The 18,994-nt window shown below is 42.8% G+C and overlaps 1 protein-coding gene across 5 annotated transcripts in view; it reads right to left on the reverse strand.

Annotated features, from left to right (window-relative positions):
* CADM1 (cell adhesion molecule 1) overlaps window positions 1-18,994 on the reverse strand; it is a 748,407-nt gene that overhangs the window by 168,695 nt on the left and 560,718 nt on the right. For all 5 annotated transcript variants that reach the window (XR_003944063.1, XM_030221998.1, XM_030221997.1 and 2 more), the window contains exons 3-4: window positions 7,865-8,008; window positions 1,941-2,093 (exon numbers count right to left, since the gene is read on the reverse strand). Coding sequence is in view for 4 of the 5 variants with exons in the window: in XM_030221998.1 (XP_030077858.1) it covers window positions 1,941-2,093; window positions 7,865-8,008 (297 nt within the window). In the remaining variant the exon portion in view is untranslated. The remainder of the gene's footprint in view (window positions 1-1,940; window positions 2,094-7,864; window positions 8,009-18,994) is intronic.

The following is an 18,994-nucleotide window of genomic DNA, read 5'->3' on the forward strand; positions in this document are numbered from 1 at the left end:
CACTTAGGGGCACTTTTACTAAGCTGCGGTAAAAAGTGACCTGCGACAGTGTAGGCGCGTGTATTAGGAATGCACCGGGCCAGTTTTTACCATGTCTGCAAAAAAGGTTGCATTTTTTAAAAAGTGACGGAAAAAGGACATGCGGTAAAACTGAAACCAGCTCGTGTGTAAAACGGGCCTGAGCTCTTAGTGCCACCCATTGATCTAGTAGCAAGGGCTCACACACTACACATGCGGTGACCGGTCAGCGCGCGCCATCTGCCGACTACCACTGGCAATGGCACACGTGGGATGAAAAAAAAATAGTTCATCCAGGCATCATTGGCGCACGCAAAATCTGAAATTAGCACAAGGGGACACACTGGCTTGGTGGTAGTCTCATTTTGGCGAACAATGAATGCACGTAGAGCCTACCGCAGCATAGTAAAAGGGCCCCTTAACTGGCTATGACGAACCACATTAAGTTAGGACTGACATTTATACGGTCCTATTGATGTGGTTACCTTGGCCGGTTAACTGACCAAGTGCTGGATGCACCCCTTGGAACCCTCCCATAATAGCCGGTTTTGTGTTGGACGCTAACCAGATATTTTCAGCATAGAGGAGTACCCTAATGGTTAGCACAGTGGTTCGAGAACCAGGGGAACTGGGTTCAGTTCCCACTGCAGTTGCGTATGACTCTGGGCAAGTCACTTAACCCTCCACTGCCTCAGGTGCAAAATAAATACCTGTATATAATATGTAAACCGCTTTGATTCTAACCACCGAAAAGTGGTATATCAAATACCATTCCCTTCACTATCCAGTTAAGTGCTGCTGAATAAGTTCAGTTAGCCCTGAACAAGTGTTTTAAGTGACCAGGACCCATTTTGGGGCATGCATTTGAATATTGATCCCTTATTCTCAGCCTGATTGACCTCCCTTCCAGAAATTCCAAAAAGCCTTCTCGTACCTATCTCACTCTCCACTATCCTAACTGCAGGAATCTGAGATACAAATTACTCTTCGCCTCCTCCTTCTGCTTTGTGAGTCCTCATTACTGGACTGCTCTACCATCTACACTTAAGGAGACTACCGACCACATTCTGTTCAAAAAGTCCCTTAAGACTTATCTATGTGGTAAAACATTTGCCTCTGTCACTTAACTTCCTGCCGTTCCTTGTTTGTCTCTTCTGTTGTGTGCACCCCACCCAAGATGTTACTGCTTTCTGTTCTAACCCTGACTATGTTTTTTTTTCAACATAAAAGTTGTTAGCCACATAGAGCCCGCCTTGGTGGGAATTTGTGGAATACAAATGTTCTAAATAAATAAATAAATTATTTGTGAACATATTGTATATTCATCTTTAAAAGGCAGACAGAAGAAGAACAATTTCCAGTAATGCTGGCAATTCTCTATTTGGTATTTAATGTCTTTGATGACTGTATATCCCTGGATATCCATACTTATGTCACCATATCTTCTCCATTCTTGATATCATAAAATAATTAAATCTGAATTCTTTACAATATTTTAAATAATTGTAGGGAAGGCTTCCCTGCAGCCTGCAATGGAACAATCCCTTTGTTCTCCTGCATGTTATACTAGAAATTCAAGTGGGGTTGGGTTGTGCATCTGCTAATCAAGCAATCCAGTTGGATGCATAGTCCCCTGATGTAGTAACTCAACAGTGGAAAACTGTGTTACTGTGGTTTTAAATAAGAACAATACATAATGTAATGAACAATAAGAAAGAAAACAGCACTGGTTGCTAAGAAGCTGCAATGTCAATGGTGCATCTGCAGGAACCTGAAAGGGACCTGTTGCTTTAAGTGAAATTCCTGTGCAAACCCACTTAAGGGATTTCTACAGACTCCATACCTTCCAGCTCACTGACATGGTGTTGCACAACTACAGGAGCTAGGAAACATGCCCTGATCCCCTCCCCCAGACTCCTCACCCAGCACGGTAATGTTGGTATAAACCTCCTGTGGCGGGTCAGTGTACAGCATACAGACATATTGCCCCTCGTCAGAAAGGGAGACATTCGACAAGGAAACTCGGAGCTCACTGTTGGAGAAATTCACCAGCTGAAACCTGGTGTCCTTCAAGGCTGTGGAATGAAGCAGAGGGTTTAAATTAGGTGTGGATTTGAAATAAAACAGAATAAATTACAATGGTTATTTTTTCTTCCCCAGTGACCCCCTCCCTACCCCCACCAAACCTCACCACAAAATAAGAGCGCTCAGCCTGAAGCAGGAAAATTACACCGCAAGTCCCTTGGTACACACCGGAAACCTGCCCATTTATCTTAAACAATGACAGCTGTATGCAAACTGCTTGTTTCAATTACTCGCCTTTCAAAAATCACATTTTCGAAAGCGGGGGCTGGAGGTGGAGTAATCAGCTTTCTTTGAGGGCTCTTCGTTTTTCTGGAGCACAAACTGCACTGAAAACTGCAATCTCCCACCCCACCATCTGACTCGGAAAACGATACTTTCCTCATTCTGTGCCCCTGCCGGAACTGTCTGCATCCACTATGTATCTGGCGCTTGGGTGCAATTTCCCCTAAATTACAACAATCAATTTCTATTGCCAAGTAACGGAGTCTTTGCTTTAAAAGGAGGCCAGCCAGGTTCCTATTAAGTGGGAAAGCAGTGATTGCACATCCCTGAAGAATTGACTAAACATTAAGTCTCTAATGTTAAACAGGAAAAACAAAAACAAAACAAAAAGAAATCCCAGCAGTCTCTCTGCCAAATATGTAAAAGATGGTGATAAAAAAAATAAACTGGCCATTTGAAGAGTAATACTATCAGCATTGCTAATATAAAACCACCTCAGGAGTAAATAATGTATTTTAAAACAAAATTTGTGTCAATTTGTGTGTTTATGTGAAAGGATTCCACAATCTGCAATAAATAGGGCTTATAATTTGCACTTTCACCACTCCCCTTTACTGGATCTTTTGCTTTAGCTTCATAAAATATAAAATACTAATAATAATATTAAGCCACCATTAAATGGCCTATGCAATGAAACTCTCATGGGCAGATGCTCAGAACTCCTGCAGTAAGCTAACAGAGCAGAAACCAGCTTGTCAATGGTTAAAGGAAATGGTATTCGAATTAGATGTGCACTGTAAAAGCAAAAGCAAGGGGAGGGGGGGGATGTGCTTGGCGTATATGCAGAAGAGTTTTGTGGTAAGCTTAGCTCCTGTGTGCATGCGCCTGGTAAACCCGAAAGTAAAACACACATTGGTCTCTGTTTTCCGAGCCTTTAAATATAAGCATTTCAAAAAAAAATTTTTTAAACTTGGAAGGCTTAAATAAATACAGAAAACAGGCGTCAATGTGTGTTTTCATTTTTGGGTTTGCTCTAACTTGCATACATACGCCTCTCACTACCAGCGCTTAGGGGCTTGTATGGGCTTCCTTCTGCTTCCAAATTATATAAAAAACCAGCAGATTTTAAAGAAAGAATCGTGAGTAATTCTGTCTTCAAATACCTTAACGCCTGCTCCGAGCTGGTGTTATCTTTTCAGTGGTAAGGCCACTTTGTTTTGTGTGTTCTCTGAGCATTGGGAGGGAATAGGAAATGACCTCAATAAAATCTGTTTGACTACATTTGAATGCTATTTGAGCTAATCTTTGGTGCACACATTGAGGGGCATAATCGAAAGGGACGCCCAAGTTTTTCTGAGGACATCCTCGCAGAACGTCCCCGTGAAGGGGCGTGGAAACCCGTATTATTTAAACAAGATGGACATCCATCTTTCATTTCGATAATACGGTCGGGGACGCCTAAATCTGGAAATTTAGGTCGCCCTTAGACTTGGTCGTTTCTGATTTTTGGCGATAATGGAAACTGAGGACGCCCATTTCAGAAACAACCAAATCCAAGCCATTTGGTCATGGGAGGAGCCAGCATTCGTAGTGCACTGGTCCCCCTCACATGCCAGGACACCAACCGGGCACCATAGGGGGCACTGCAGTGGACTTCACAAATTGTTCCCAGGTGCATAGCTCCCTTACCGTGTGTGCTGAACCACCAAAACCCCACGACCCACAACTGTACACCACTACTATAGCCCTTATGGGTGAAGGGGAGGCACCTAGATGTGGGTACAGTGGGTTTCTGGTGGGTTTTGGAGGGCTCACATTTACCACCACAAGTGTAACAGGTGGGGGGGGGGGATGGGCCTGGGTCCACCTATCTGAAGTGCACTGCACCCACTAAAACTGCTCCAGGGACTTGCATAATGCTGTGATGGACCTGAGTATGACATTTGAGACTGGCATAGAGGCTGGCAAAAAATGTCTTTAAAGAATTTTTTTTGAGGATGGGAGGGGGTTAGTGACTACTGGGGGAGTAAGGGGAGGCCATCTGGTCAGTTCAGGCATCTTTCCGTGGCTTGGTCGTAACAAAAAAAGGACCAAGTAAAGTCGTCTAAGCGTTCGTCAGGGACGCCCTTCTTTTTTTGATTATGGGTCGAGGGTGCCCATGTGTTAGGCATGCCCAAGTCCCGCCTTCGCTATGCCTCTGACAAGCCCCCTGGAACTTTGGTCATCCCTGCAACGGAAAGCAGTTGGGGACACCCAAAACTGCCTTTCGATTATGCCGATTTGGGTGACCCTGGGCGAAGGATGCCAATCTTCCGATTTGTGTCAAAAGATGGGCGTCCTTCTCTTTCAAAAATGTAGAAAGAGTCATGCACTGTGGAATGGGTTAAAAGGCCAGAGATTGATAAGTCTGTATGACTCTGGAATATATCAGAGATTGACGAGCCTGCAGGACTCTGGAATTTATGATCTATTATGATACTCTTACGGGCAAGCAGGCCTTGGGAAAGAAACTAGTGTAAACAAAATGGTCTAAACAGGTTTAGGAAAGCAGATGGAGAGAACCAGATAATAATCTGTGAGAAGGATGATTTGAAGAGAAAAAGCCATGTAAATCATTGTCTGAAACAAACGATATAAGTAGCAGTTTCAGAATGGTATTTCAGAGATGCAGACAGTGAACATCTTATCATGTAACTGTATTGATCTCTCATGAGAAACTACTATAGTATTTGGTAAGCAAATAAAATTGACTCTCTCATATGCATGTAGCTTTGGTTTCTTTTACCCCTCCCAGCTGAGAATGGCTGATATATGCTAATTTGGGAAGGGATACAAGCAGCCTAAAAACATTGGTGTCCCCGACGTTGATATGAGGGATCGTCTGTTAAGGGAAAGGGAAAGGGAAATGGGACTTGATATACCGCCTTTCTGAGGTTTTTGCCACTACATTCAAAGTGGTTTACATATATTCAGGTACTTATTTTGTTAAGAGTCGATAAGCCTGATTGTCTCCTACGCTAGAGCCTCTGAGCATTCTGCGCTCACTAATGCGGATGCCAGTCTGGCGCTAATTGCCTCTAGCGCCCGTGTTTGGTTCTGAGCATCGGCCCATCAGTAAATTTATTTTTTTTTATTGCAGGCTCTCAAAATTAAGGTACAAGTTTAGAAGCCAATTAACAAGTGATGCAGTGAGATTAACATGAGCACAGTAAATGATATTTCCAATAGCATGGTCTCATTTTTGTTCACAGATACCCAAAAGCGCATTGGCTAAGGAACTTGAGGATGCTTAGTTTTTTTTATTCGATGGCTCTGACTTCTAAAGAGCATACAAAGATGTATGGTGCAAAAGGGTTGCTTACTGGAGCAAGAAGATGTGGGAAATTTCAGGAGAGGATGTCAAATGACAGCATAGGAGCCGACTTTGTGGGTGCTGTGGGTGCTTGAGAGCCCCCAATATTAAGAAAATTCCTTGTATGTGTCCAGGGAGGGGTTATTTCCATTGGGCTTAGCACCCCCAATAATTTTGAAAAGTTGGCTCCTATGAATGAGAATGAAGAGTTCTGGGAGAGCATGTTTAGAATCATCCATCTCCTCCATCAGTAAGAATCTTCAAAGAGCAGTGTGACAGAGGGTAGAAGTGATCATGTAATGGGGAAGCCTCACAGGCGGATGATTAGAAGCCCCGCGCTGTTCCGAACAGCACTCTAAAAATAGCGAGGCTATACCGCCCCTATGATCAGATATAAAAGAATGCAAATTTAAGCAAGCTATTATCTCGGATCGTGGGGTAAACGTGTGGGAGGATTGTGCCTGTCTTTGTGCTATGATGTGTATTGGATTGTGAATGTATTCTTGGAAACCTACTAGTTTTAGGTTGTGTACAAATTTTTAAACAAATAAATAAAATATAATTCCTCTTCTTGTTAAAGTAATGGAAAGACTTGTCATGCACCAACTTATGGAGTATCTCCAGCTTCATGCCATTTTGCATAATTCACAATCTGGTTTTAGGTCCTCTTACAGTAAAGAAACTGTACTTACCAACTTCTTAGCTAACTTTAGGAGAGGATTACATTCTGGCAACAAAATACTGATACTTCAATTTGACCTATCCAGTGCCTTTGATACTGTTGATCATAATATTATTTTAAATATATTTGACTATTACAGAATCTGTGGAGTTGTCCTGAAAAGGTTTTCTGGCTTCTTAAGATCTAAGTCAGTGATGGCGAACCTATGGCACGCGTGCCAGAGAGGGCACGCAGAGCCCTCTCCCTTGGCACATGCGCCGTCGCCATCGCTGGTCCGCCCACTCTCCCTCCCACCCGCCCTCCCTCCAACCCAACGAGCAACAGCCCATCATTTATGAATAATCTTATTGAATTATCCCTTCGTAACGCTGTTGCATCATCTAGAGAATATCTCGTTTTACATTTCCTTATCTGTAAGAATGTGATATATAAAAGAATTCACTCTGCTAATTCCTCCTATCAAGGCACCAAAATTCGGAATTCTCTTCCTAAATCAATCAAGTTTACAGATGATTACCTAACTTTTAGCAGTCTTCTAAAAAACACATTTCTTCAGTCTGGCCTTTCTGAATACAAAGAACTCTATTTGAATTTTACCCATACCATTTTCTTAATCTCGTTTCCCATCTTGTCCTGCCTAATTACGCTCTCATCTACCCACCCTTATTTGTTTGTCCTTGAGATAGTCTAAATCCCTGGTTACTTACTGCACATGTATTAATTTGCTTCTTGAACTTATTGTAATTTCTGTTATATTCTGTACATTATTATGTTTTATTCACTTTATTGTTTTGTTTGTAAGCCACATTGAACTTGAGTCTATTTCGGGCTAATGTGGGGTATAAATGTCATGAATAAATTAATAATCTGCAAAGCCCTGGTGGCCTAGTGCCACCCCGGAGCCCCCACGGGACAGCAAAATGGAGCTGGAGGTCCAGCTGACCTCCAGTCCCCCTGACCCCCTCACAGGGATGATCCAGTGGATCTCAAGCCCCCCTAACCCCCTCACCCCCCTAAATAAGGCCCTGGTGGCCCAGTGGGCTGCAAGCCCAAACCCTCCCCAACTGGTGGGCTAGCGGGCCCCATCTCCCGCCTCCCCCTGGTACCTTTACATTGGAGGAAGGAGTAGCATACTACCTCCTCTTCAGCACTGCCTTCAAAATTATGGTGCCCAGCCCTATCCAGTGCATCCTGGGATGCGCTGAGCAGGGCTTCCCAACCATATAAGGGAGAAACTCCTCAGGAACATGTTAAGAACTTGAGGAGATTCCCATGAACATGGAGGCAGCTTCATCAGGTAATGAAAACCAAAACATGATTCACTGAAGAGCCACTAACACATCACTGCAAGTGACTGAAGGATTTACCCTGAGTATATAGCTTATTTTTTATTCTTTCTACTTTCCACTTTATTTTTTCCCTTGAGCAGGGAGGGCTGCATGAGTAATTGGGGGAGAAAGGTGGGATAGGAAAGGGAAGTAGGAGAAGGAAGAGAAGAAACTCACGACGTGAATCTCGGAAGAAGATGGTCTGCCTGTTGGGATTCATCAATTGTATCACAGAGTCATCGTTGTTTTTCACCCGGCAGCTGATAGTTGCAACCTCTCCCTCAACCACCGTCACATCTTCCGTTATCAATTTCCGTCCTTCTAAAGGAGATGAACAAAAACATACATAAAAAAAGAGAAATTGCATTCATCATGGTCATTATTCCATTGGATCCGCATTCATATTTACTTTTAAAGAGTTTAAAACACAATTTTTGATAGCTCATTCTCTCAACATAAACCAAGTTACCTCTAAAAACCCAGTGTGACAACCCCTTATATATCTTTACCACTACCCTTATGGCATGGGAACCTTGTTGCACCTGCTGTTTATGCTCAGCTTTTCGGTTTTGGGTGGATGCAGTACAATTCTCCTGCCTTGTTCAGTAGCCTCCTACGCTCATGCAGTGCTGAACATGTTGATGGCACTCTGCCAACAGTGACCCAAGCTCAGAGGCATTCTTTGAACAAAGGCTGCAGAACTCTGCTTACAGTCTTGAGAAATCATATCCTTTTCTTAACTCAGCACAAAAGAGGATAATCAGCTTTCCTAGCACACTAGCTTTCCTAGCACACTGACCAAAACTCCCCTTCCCTACCAGCATTCATTTTATAAAGCTCCTCATTTAGGCTGGTACAGCTGCCCCTAACGTAGATTTCCTTTTGGATGTCTTCATCTTGCTTTTAAAATGCTCTTATTTTAGCAAGCTTTGCACCATTTGCTTACAAACAGACATCCAGTGAGAAGGATAAAATAACACATGACAACTATTTAACAGTTCCTTATATTACTACCAGAATGCATAAATGGTTCAGTCTTTATTTGCCTTTCTTATGATTATTATCAAATTGATGGGGCTTTTGGACATAATCACATAACTGATCTTTCCACATGTATATATACTTTTAACGCGAAAGACATATGGCTGTAACACATACCCCAAAATCCATAGAGTGGACATAAATTCACTCATTCAACCCCCTAATTCTATAAACTTGCATGCAAACTTTTTCGTGCCTTGTGCATAATTTTCCTGCATAGGTTATAGAATACTATTATATGCATAAGGTACACTGTAAATTAGGCTACAACACTAATAGGTGTTAATTGTTGATTGGCACTAATTTACAATTAAGGGTTTAAATTAACTTAGGGATCCTTTTATTAAGCTATGATCAAAGGGGGCCTGCACTAGCATTAGCGCGTGTTTTTGATGCATGCTGAGGCCTCTCTTTTACTGCAGTGGGTAAAGGGCTGTCTATTTTTTTAAAGAAATGGCTGTGCGGTTAGTGAACCACTTACCACACGGCCATTTCAGGGGAGAGCACTTACCGCCACCCATTGAAGTGGTGGTAAGGGCATCGGCGGCACTGCCTGATTACTACCAAGTAAACACCGGTGCTACCAAAAAATTTAAAATATTTTTGTAGTGCCAGAGATGGAGTATGCTGGGGATGAGAACTACCAATGGGCTGCTGCGGTATGACGTTACTTCCTGTTTGGCATGAGGTGGGCTTACTGCCACTTAGTAAAGGGCTCCTTAGGTCCTATTCTGTAATGTCAGCAGGCAATCCCTATTGTGCAATTGCAAGGGAAGCATGCACGTGGGAGAACATGGCAAGCACCAGTATGTGCAAGCTTTTTGAGAAGTTTTGCTGGACCACACCCTGAGGCAGCAATTTGTGAAACATGCCGCATGTTGCAGGAGGAATCTGTGCACCTCAAAATATATAAAGTGTTGTTAAAGGACGTTGTTAAATTCGGAAAAACAAGATTCGAAAGCGGCAAACCTTTACGAGAAAAACGACACTGGCTCCCAATCAAAGAGCGTATTGCGTTCAAAATCTGCACCCTGGTTCACAAGATCATCTAAGGCAATGCCCCGGGATACATGACAGACCTTATAGACCTACCAACCAGAAACACAACAAAATCAACACAAACATACCTAAATCTCCACCACCCAAGCTGCAAAGGACTCAAATACAAATCAACCTATGCATCCAGCTTCTCTTATATAAGCAAACAACTATGGAACGCACTACTGACCGTCGTGAAAACAACATAAGACCACCTAATCTTCCGGAAACTCCTAAAGACTAACCTGTTCAAAAAGGCATACTCAAATGACCCAACCTAAATGCCTTAACTCCGCAACACAACAATATAAATGTTCGTATTGAACATAACCTACTCTTCCCCTTGTGACCCCCAATGAGTCTATCAATCTTGATCATTATTCTGTCATAACCTCACTTTGCATTTGTTCATGTCGGTATTGACGACTGCCACTGCTGCACAATGCAAGCCACATTGAGCCTGCAAATAGGTAGGAAAATGTGGGATACAAATGCAACAAATAAATAAATAAAGAGTTATGATTGAAAGATTTTAAAACGTCTTTACTCATTGAAGAATGTTTGCATAAGTTGAGGATATATACTGGAATCTGCAACAATCAACAATTGAAATTTCTACTGATATCATCATGCTGGTTGGAATTGAATTGAAATTAGTTGCAATCACACAGAACTGCTGTGTTCATGGTATTAATATTTTAGAGTGACAATTATGCACATAATTACTTTTCTAGAATTTGTATTTAGTACAAGATAAGTTAGGCGCCAAACTTTCTTCAATCTAGCCTGTAGTGACTTCATTCATTGAATCTCAATTTTGGGTCAGAGACCTATATATTAATTTTCTCAGTAACTTCCAAACAGCACAATGAAGAGAACTGCTAATCACCAGTCAGTGGTTGCAGTCATAGGGGAGACCATCACCACATCCCAAATGACGGTTAGAGAAATGGTTCTCAACCCTATCATCAGGACACAGCCAGTCATGTTTTTAGGATACCCATAATAAATATGCATAAGATAGATTTGCACTGTATGCAAATCTCTCATGCAAGACAGAGGAAGAGACAGTCAGAACTCATATCCTATGTTTTCACCCTAAGTGAGCCTTCAACTTTGTTTTGAGTCCCCTCCCCCCCCCCCCCCCCCGGGCAACTACTGGTAACAAAACTTATCCACTGAAGCATAATTTGAAAATCCTGGAAATAGTAATTGATCAACATCTCTCGTTTGATCCACAAGTATCCAAATTAGTATCTAATGTATTCCAATCATTATGGAAACTAAAAAGATTAAGACCTTATTTTCAAAACACAATTTTCAGATCATTAACTCAATCCTTGGTACTATCAGAAAATTACAAACTGCTCAAAACACAGCAATTTGTTTTGTACTTAAAGCTACCCTAATAATCCAAAGCAACCCCCCTTCTACTCAAACTACACTAGCTACCTATAAGATCACGCATTAGTTTCAAATTATGTGCTTTCACTCACCAAATAATTTATGGTTCATCTCCATCTTACATGCAGAATCTTATAGAGCTATCAACACAAAATGCTAAAAAATCACCCAGAGACTTTCTTGTATTACACTTCCCTCAATGTAATAAAATGAAATATAAAACTCTTTGCCCAAACAACTCCATCAAAGACTATCTCTTATTTCATAAACTGTTGAAAACTCACTTGATAAGATCAACCTCTAACAACAGAAATAACTAACCTTCTAACTAAACTTGCAATTTACAACTCTGTCCATATTCACATTCTATCCTATGCATTACAAATAAGTTATATGATCAGAATTTCATGTTATACTGTTATTAGTAATTTTGTGTGTGTGTGCGTATATATATATATACGCACACACACACACACACACACACACACACACACACACACACACACATATATATACACACATTGTTCTATGTAATCAGAATGCCTTGTCAGTTCTACTTTTCATAGACTGTCTGAATCCTATTTGAGATAATGTGGGATCTAAATGTCATAAATAAATAGATAAATAAATAAATAAATAAATAAGAAAGACCCTACTCTCTTACCTTCTTGAGACTAACATCGCCCCTTCCCACCATGTTTAGCATCTTCCTACCCCTTTCCTAGCCCCCTCCCACATGTTCAGCATCTCCCCTTTCCTTTTCTAGCCCTCATTCCAGGTGTTCAGCATCTCCTCTTCTCTTTCCTAGCCCTCTTTCAGGTGTTCAGCATCTCCCCTTTCCTTTCCTAGCCCTCCTTCCAGATGTTCAGCATCTCCTCTTCTCTTTCCTAGCCCCCTTTCAGGTGTTCAGCATTGCCTTTCCCTTCTCTATCCTGCACAAGGTACCTAGTATCACCCTTTCCCTTCTCCCCCCTCCCAAGGTACTCAGCATCTCTCCATCACTTCTCTACAACTCCTCCTCCCAGTTGTCCAGAATCTCTCCTCTACACCCCCCCTTCCCCAAGGTATTCTGAGCAGGGTAACTGCTGGTGCTGCTCACCTCTACTACAAACCAATTCACCTTGCCTTTCCCCACCCTTTCAGTCCAGCACCAATTCAGTTCAGCTTTCCCTCCTCACCAAGAGACAGTAGGTAATGGGAGGAAGGAAGAAGGAAATTGGTAAGTATATAGGTGAGGGAGGAGAGAAGAGAAGAGAGACCATCTCCAATGAAAGAAAAGGAATGGATGGGGGCACTAACCAGCTGTTCCCTCAGATTTTTCACCCAATCCCATCCTCCCAGCTAGCAACATTACACATGCTCTGAGTCTCTGTGACCCAGAACAAAGTGCTGCTGTCCACTAGCTCAGCTCCCATCCCCAAACCATTTATCAGCTGTGGAACGTGGTGTGGGCTGTACTGTCCTCCTCACCTCTTGCTACTATCACTTTTGCACTTCCTGGCTGCTCCAGAGACATTTCTAGATTGGCATTTGCTACTGCCCTCTAAATTGTGCTGCCCTAGGTATCTGCCTGGTCCACTCTGTGGCAGGCCTGGCCCTGATCCTATGATTTCTCTTGAGTTGCAATAGCAACATCTAACTACTAGAATCTATCTATCAGACCATGATGTAAAAGACGAATGCCAAGGGCACAAGGTAATCAGCAAAGGCTGTGGAGTGGACAGCTTTGTTTTGCTTTGTTATGGAGGCCAAACTCAATTTATTTGCACTGCTGTACAATTACCAAACTAGATGGTATAGATTCAGTCAGAGAAATGTAAGTACCTTTGATTCAACAAGGAAATACAAGGAATATATCTCACAACCATGGCAAAAAGCCCTGCAGACATATTAAATATGGCTTTCCTTTGCCAGTAATACATTTTAAAGATTCAATTAGTCCCAGGGACACTTCTTTGCTGTATTTCTGTGTTCTTTGTGTGGGGTTCAGAGGGGACACGTTAAAACTGCTATTTAATTACTATAAAATTACTCCCCAAGGGAAACTCGATTCATGCAACAGCCACTTGCCCTGTCCAAAGAACCTGTAAAAGGTAATATATATACAAAGCGATGAGCACAGCACTGCAGCTAAACCAAGAAACACGTCAGCATCCACTGGAAGGCCTGGCAGCTACAGTCACTAACTCAGAATGGCTGGTAGCCGAGTCGGCCCAGAGAAATCAAGTATCAGGAATTGTTTAAACAACAGATTATATGCAGTTTCAATGCAACTGTCTTCCACACCAACAGACGTCAACGCATTAATCTTACCAGAATGCTTGGAGTCCTGCTATTATGGTATAAAGCCAGACATATATTACGAAACATTTAGAATATTTATCTAATATATAATGTGCTTGGTCTGGCTTCTCCCCCTTTCCTTCCTCAACCCCCTTCTATGAGTCTACCTTCTTTTTTTTGTTTTCTGAAAGTTGTCAGCTGCAGCAATTCCCATATGCTGCCCTGCCACCGGTACTGGGCTTATTTATTATCTGTACTACAGACTGCCTTTCTGATATAACTTCCTGTTGCTGACTTTTGGAAAACAAAAAAGGAAGGTAGACTCAGAGAAGGGTGTTGAGGAAAGAAGAGGGGGAGATGTCAGACCATGGCCGTGGGGGGGGGGGGGAGTTGAGAGTGTGAAGGGAGGGATGTTGGACTGGGGGGGGGGCAGGGTGCACCATTTCATCCCTTGCCTCAAGCGACATATTGACTTGGGCTGCCCCTGGTCATCGGTCACATAGCAGCTTCTCTCATTTTGAGGGCCAGGGACTCTCAGCACAGGCTTATAAAAAATGTGATTTTACGACCATTTTGTAACAATAAAACAAGAAACTAAAAATACATTTAGAACAAAAAAATATGCAAATGGAGGAGGAGTGGATTCCAGAGACCTCTGCTCATCTGCCACCGTACATAGCTACATAAGCTCTTTAAAGTACATTTTCCAGTCCTGTCCTTGAATTTTCTATTACACTGCACAGAGCACTCTAAGGGGCACATTAAAACAACATTTGTACACTAATAATTACAATTCTTTCTTTTCTCTTTGGATAATTTGTCCAGGATCCAGCTTAGCACATAAGTATAGGGAGAAACTGGCCAGAATATTAAATACTATGATAATGACTGAGCGCATTTCTATGCTCAGGAAATTGGTATGATGGACACTGCAGACTTTTTTTTGCAATGCATGGGAGATATTGCATACTCTGCAAGTCTGACAAAAGCTACAATGTTCCAAAAAGTCTCTTTCCCCTCAACGTTTAAAAGAGACAGTAGAGCAGACCTCGGCTTATAGGTCAAGAGTCAGAAAATGAGTCGCTGGTGGACATGCTTTACAGTACACTGTCTGCAAAGAACAAGCAGAAAGAGCAAGGAAGTTCTTAGAGGCCAAGTTTCCTTCTGAAAATTACTTCCCTGACAGGAGTCTTAATGTACAGTACATAGGTGCCAGAAATTACATGCAGGGAATGAAAATAAAAAGCTCAAAGCCTACTTTGTCCAAACAGCCCTGGTCTCAGCCTTTTCCCAACAGAGGGAAATAAGCAAACCTCCTTCCCTGGGGTTTCATTTAGTGCACCCCCATTAAACACCTCAAGGATGCACAGTCGGGGGGGGGGGGGGAATTGTATTTAAAAATTGGCGTTAGGGGATATTCTATAAAGGGCACATGCAGCCCCCATTTCCAGGTCATACCTATGATCTAGAGACTGGAAGATGTAAGTCACAGTTGGCTCTACCAGATGTTATATAATAGGAAAATTTATTTCTGTTTTTTTTTTGTTAAGAGTGCATCAACGGTCATGGTTATCTACAGAATAACCATGATTGAGAAATGTGTTCAACAGATCTTTGTAGACAGAAGTGATCCTGTGAGACTAGAGAAAGTCTTATGTTGTCCCTTTACACAGAATTGTTAACAGAAGTAGCTGGATACTACAGATTTGTTAGACTTACCTTGCTCAAGGGAAAATTAATGGTAAATATTCAGAAGTTAAGTATTTATGGTATAGAATCTCGGGCAGCATGGTTTTACCAACAGGAGATTCTGTAAAACAAACTGAATCAATTTATTTGATTTGGTGACTGAAGACTTAGGTCAAGTGTAGGCAGTGAAAGTGGTTTACATGCATTTCAGCAAACCTTTGATACAGTTCTACATAGGAGGACCATTAATAACCTGTGTAGCCTGGGGTTGGGTTCATGATAGAGGTAAATGGAACTCACTTTGAGGAAAGAAAGGTGATTAGTGGAGTGCCTCAGGGATCTGTCATGAGCTGGTCCTGTTCAATATTTTCCTAAGTAAATACTGTGGAGGGGTTAGAAGGAAAAGTATTCCTTTTTGCAGGGGACATTAAAGCCTAAAAAAGACACACATCTCTGAGGATGTAGACAGAATGTGAAGTGACCTATGAATGCCCCAAGAGTATTTCTAGCACTTGGCAATAATGATTCCATGCAAAAGCATGTACTCCTGAAAACTGGAACAGATTACCACAACATTTGTGTGAACAAACAATGCTTCAAAAATTCAAAATAGATTCAAAAACTTTCCTTTTCTAAGATGCCTATATGCAAGACACCCCCTCCAAGGGTTGTTTCTGGATTGCAGCAACTCCCCTCCTTTTTATGTTTCTACAGCTTTTCTATCAATATTGTAGTTTCACCCCCGTTCCTTTTGTTTCAGTCTAGACACCCCTACCCCCTTCCAATCTTTCCCCATGCTCTTTAGTATGTAAGCCGCCTAGATGTATTTATGATGGGCAGGGTAGAAACCCCAAATAAACTTAAAATCTAAACTAAACTAGTCATGCACTTGGGGTGTAGAACAAGGGAGTACTACACAACTGGGCAGAGGGGTAAGAAGGAGTGGGAGAAACATGTGTGCTCCAACCAGATCTCTTTTTGTTAAAAAAAAAAAAAAAACCTCACTGTCTCTCCTGCATCCAACTAGGAAAGCTGGCTCAGGATGATTGTGATCGACTACCTTAAGGGAACTGAGCAACATAAGGTGGTGACTGGAGCAAGAATGATGCCAGGATGCAAAAGCATAGACAAACGGAAAAAAAAAAATTAAGATGATAATACCACTATACAGATCAATGGTAAGACCTCAGGACAGAATAGTATGTCCTCTAACAAGGTATGGGCTAGCTGTAGACAGTCCTTAGAAAGGATATCAAAATAGTGCAGGATCTGCACCCCAAAAGCATACAAGAGATTTAAAAACCTACATATATGAGTTGAGAGACAGGGGAAATACGATTCAAAGACCTCAAAGCTATGACTCAGGCACACAAAGAGGCATATTTTCAAAGCACTTAGCTGTCCAAAGTTCCATTTGTTTCTATGGAACTTTGGAGGGCTAAGTGCTTTGAAAATATGCCTCAAAGCAAACCATTTTCAGAGTAAAGATTGTTCTAGAACAGGGGGTCCAACCTTGATCAGGTTGTCAGGATTTCCACAATGAATATCAATGAGATCTATTTGCATACAATGGAGGCAGTGAGTGCAAACAGGTCTCAAGCATATTCATTAGGGAAATCCTGAAAACCTGACTGGATTGTGGCCCTCGATGATCAAGGTTGGACAACCCTGTTCTAGAACAAAAGATACCAGGAGGTAGACTCAGTTTGGAAAACAGATAACTGAGAGGGAATATAGACGTTCATAAAAGCATACATGGGGAGGAACAGTTAAATAGGGAACCAGTGTTTAACCTGTCAAACATACAGAAGAGGACACTCTTGAAACTAATGACCAATAGATTGAAAACAAATCACAGAAAGTATTTTTTTTTACACAGTATATAATTAAAGATGAGGGGACACTCCATGAAGTTACTGTACATGGTAATACTTTTTAAATGAATGCCAGAGAATGTGTTAACAGCAGTTACCTTATCTGAGTTTTAAAAAGGTTTGGCAAGTTCCTGGAGGAAAAGTCTATAAACTGCTATTCAGGCAGACACGGGGAAAGCCACTAGTTATCCATGAGGTCAGTAGCATGGAAGCTTGCTACTCTTTGGGACTCTGCCAGGTACTTGTGATCTGGATTGACTACTGCTGGAAGCAGGATACTAGGTAACATGGACCACTGTTCTAATCCAATGTGGCTATTCTTATGTCCTTAAGCTGTGGAATCTATTGCCAGAGGATGTGGTTGAGTACTATGTAACTCATTCTCTACATTAAGGGGCTCTGTTACCAAAGGGAGATAGGGCAACCACAGACTTGGCATGTGGCAAATTGGCCCTACTGTTAGGCATGCATTAGAGCTCGGAGGTAGTTCCAGTTTTCTTAACACCATTTCTGGCGCTGGAAAATATCTTTGTATTTTCTAGCACAGGGGTTGTGTGGTACTGCCTGATTGTCGCGTTCTCGAGGGCCTTGGCATCCTGTGAGGTCCTCGAGGCAGGACTGGAGTTCGTGAGCCCTTGGGCCACTGCCGAGGAATGGCAGCAGCAGGCAAGACCACCTCGGGACTGGAAACACAGAAGAGCAGTACTGGAACTCTGGACTGGAGTAGTACAAGGCAGGCAACTAGAACAGACAAAACAGGAACAGCTTCACCTGCACTTAGCCACCATTCCTCCGGAGTTGAGCTCCGAAATGCAGGTGGCCGGCAGGACTTGCAGGATAAGGCAGGAACTGAAGATCTAGAGGACCCACCCTGGGTCTGGGATACACGAGGGCGACAGGGCACGGAACTAGACTCAGACAGTGTGCTGCTGCACAGCCACTAGCAAGACCCAGAAGACAGACCAAGGAACACAAGGCGTACAGAAGCTAGCAGGAGCAAGGACTAGGGCAGCAACACACTAGGCAGAACGGGGATCCGGGAATACCCACAGGGTAAACACTCTAGCTAGGAGGAGACAGGATACAGGAATAATCACCCAGGAAAACACACTAGCCAGACAGATACAGGATTCAGGATATACAAGCAGGGTAGGCACACAGGCTAGGCAAGGCAGGGTTCAGGGTACAGACAGCAAACCAGGAATAACAGGCCAAGGGTCTTGGGCAGGCAGCACAGCAAACAGAGTAACCAGGAAGAACAGGCCAAGGGTCTGAAGCCACAGCCGTTCCACACACCGACTGGGGAACTCACAAAGGCTGAGGCTTTGCATACAGACAGAGAACAAACCCAGACAAAGGCTTCACCCCAACCCAGGGTAAGCCAGGAACAGAGGCTTCACCCCAACCCAGGGTAAGCCTGGAGCAGAGGCTTCACCCCAAACACAGGGTAAGCCAGGAACAGAGGCTTCACCCCAAACACAGGGTAAGCCAGGAACAGAGGCTTCACCCCAAACACAGGGTAAGCCAGGAAGGACCCGCAGTCCACAGACAGACAGTGGCATGGAAGACCCCCCACGGAAGGACAACAGAGACACAGAAAGAAACTGGGCTGGAACCCAGAGAGAGGCTAAGCAGTAGTGCAGCAGACACTTACTAACCTGACCTGGCCCAAGAGCATAACACTTATGCAAAAAGGCCCTGACTGCAAGCACAGCACTTCCTTATGAAGGCTGTCACTGATGAGTCACCGGCAGCAGTAGGAAGTACACTGACCCCAAAGAGAGGCTTGACACACATAGGAAGTGACACAGGACAGACAAGCAGGAGCCATCTTGGAAGCTGGCACAGAGCCGGTGGCAGCCATCTTAGATGCTGGCTCCCTAGAGAGGTATAGCCCACACAGGTGAGGTCTAGTGAAGCAATCAGGTTCATGCTGGAAGCAGCCAGCACACCAGGTCAGAGAACAAACACAGACAGA

This window comes from Microcaecilia unicolor, chromosome 12, assembly GCF_901765095.1.
Source record: "Microcaecilia unicolor chromosome 12, aMicUni1.1, whole genome shotgun sequence".
Lineage (NCBI taxonomy): Eukaryota > Metazoa > Chordata > Amphibia > Gymnophiona > Siphonopidae > Microcaecilia > Microcaecilia unicolor.